This window comes from Lupinus angustifolius, chromosome LG03, assembly GCF_001865875.1.
Source record: "Lupinus angustifolius cultivar Tanjil chromosome LG03, LupAngTanjil_v1.0, whole genome shotgun sequence".
Taxonomy (NCBI): Eukaryota; Viridiplantae; Streptophyta; class Magnoliopsida; order Fabales; family Fabaceae; genus Lupinus; species Lupinus angustifolius.
Window position 1 is genome coordinate 13,122,696 of NC_032011.1, and position 2,522 is coordinate 13,125,217.

At 29.4% G+C, this 2,522-nt stretch overlaps 1 protein-coding gene across 1 annotated transcript in view; it reads left to right on the forward strand.

Annotated features, from left to right (window-relative positions):
* LOC109343409 (callose synthase 5-like) overlaps window positions 290–2,522 on the forward strand; it is a 22,456-nt gene continuing 20,223 nt past the window's right edge. The window contains exons 1-3 of the mRNA XM_019581677.1: window positions 290–415; window positions 738–967; window positions 1,070–1,170. Of these exons, the coding sequence (XP_019437222.1) occupies window positions 784–967; window positions 1,070–1,170 (285 nt within the window). The 5' untranslated portion in view covers window positions 290–415; window positions 738–783. The remainder of the gene's footprint in view (window positions 416–737; window positions 968–1,069; window positions 1,171–2,522) is intronic.

Genomic DNA, 2,522 nt, shown 5'->3' on the forward strand with positions numbered 1-2,522 from the left:
AATTAAACTATTTACCTTTTAGTGATCATAAGAATTTAATAGAGCTTTACACCATTTATTAATACATGTGTATGAAAGAAGAGAAAAAAATAAAGCAAAGAGAGAGAGAAAAACAAACTCAGAAAATAGCTACCTATGTTTTTTCTATTTTTCTAATTTCTGTCATAGAACTCCGAAAACGTTGTTGTTCCAATCATTCCCTTCTTTCTTTCTTTTTCTGACATCTAATCAGTTTCTCTCATATTGCCACGTGTCACCCCATTCCTATTGCCCTACCCTTTTTCTTTGTCCTGTGACCATAATCACAATTCCAACGTGCCACAGGAGTTGCTCCGGCACCTTCTGAAAAATCAATTTTTCTTTAATCTCTTTTCTCTTCTTTCGTTTTCAATTAATTCTGAATTCTAAAGAAGAGGTAATTCATTCTCAAACAACTTTTTTTATTTCAAATTAAGGCTTATTATTAATTTCCAAAAGAACTTTTAATATATCTCAATGCATGCATGTATTGGGTTTTTTTTTAGAATTGATTGATTTTGTAAGCTACTATAGAGAATCTAATTTTTTTGTAAAATTGATTGATTTCCAATACATGATAATTCTAAGACAAACGACTTTGATTTTAATGTGGTTTTTTTCGAGATCAAGCTTAAGAATTTGATCTATGTAACCAATTTATATAAAATAGATCATCTAATCATTAGAATTAAACTATTTACGTATTTGTATCAATGCAGGAAAGGGAATAGTTGAAGGTAGGTGTGGTGGTGGTCCACTGGAGAGATGTCAAATCTAGATGTGGCAGGGTCGACGCTAATGCGTCGGCCGTCAAGAAGCGCAGTGATGACGACATTCTCGACAGAAGTATTTGACAATGATGTTGTACCATCGTCATTGGCCTCCATCTCGCCTATTCTTCGAGTGGCGAACGAGATAGAAAGCGAACGCCCTAGGGTTGCTTATCTATGTATGTAGTGTTATTGTTATAGTTACACCAACTATTTCTTGTAATTTCATTTCAAAGTGATTAATGTCTTTGTGTAATTTGTTGTGATTTTGTGGTTGGAAGGTCGTTTTTATGCGTTTGAGAAGGCACACAGATTAGATCAAAGCTCCAGCGGACGTGGTGTGAGGCAGTTTAAGACCTTGTTGCTGCAGAGATTAGAAAGGGTACGTTACTTTTATAACTAACTATCTTTATCTCCAGAAAAATGATATACTTATATTAGAAAATAAGTCATCTCATTCAACCACCGGCAACTTCACACAAAATGTAACGATTTTTATTTAATAACCAAATGTGTATTAGATAATAAGTAATTAACAACAAAAGATTAATTCCTTGCCCTTTTGGGTAAGAATATATTTTTAATAGCACAAAAAAATCAATAATAAAGTGCATTTATATTTTGTTTTGCAAAAATATTATTTTGATATAAGAGATTCTTAAATACATGCAAAATTAAAAATTAAAAAAATAAGTAAAAGATATAGATATTTTGTTTTATTGTATGAGAGGTTATACAATTTAAATTGTACATATATGACAATTATTTTTTTAATTAAATCTTGGATTAGATTCTCTCATCCTCTCATGCAATTTTTTATATGGGTTATTACAAGAAGAGTAAGACATATAGGTGCAAAGGAAAAAATTAACACAATTCAATATACTGTATCGCTCATCACTTCTGTATATTACTTTTGGTTAAAAAGTTTGAATGATGTGCGCATGGGTAAAAAAATATTCTTTATGAATGATAAATGTAAGTAAATGAATGAATATCTATTATGAATGATAAATGTAAGTAAATGAATGATGTAGTTGGTTCGGATCATTTGTTGTGATAATCTATAATAACTCAGGTGAGTCCGAATACTAAACTAATAATAAAATGTTTGCTACACTATAATGAGTTCTGAGCTAGCTAGGTTTCTATTTTGTGAAATTTTAGTCTTCAAGAATAATGATTTGTTTATCGACTATATACAATGCGAAGTTTTTGCCATAGAGGTTGTTGTTTAGTTAGTTGGATTTGACGAGATGACCTAACTGTATACAACAACAAAATTTAGCTTGGTTTCATGATCATGATACTTCTACTTTGGTCTATGGAACTTGCATAGCTCCTTTGGAATTTTCAAAATGAAAGTATATGATGAAGAACCTCTGCTTGATGTTTGGTTTAGTTTTTTTGAAGAGGTATCATGGGAGGAATGCCAGATAACCCGACTTTTGGATATCCATCAAAATAACTATAATGAGTACCCGTAATAATAGTTATGAGTGAAAACAAGTTTTATGATATTTGTCTTGTGGGTACCTATATTTTCATAAATTTATTTTTTAATTATATTTTTATATATATTATAATTTTTTTATTATTTGAAAATTATATGTTATCTCCTTTACTATTATTTCATAATAAATTGCAATGATTTGACTATAATCTTAAGTTTATCATAAAAATATTTTATTATTCATGTAATAATTATTTTTAAACATAACTGTTACAAATATA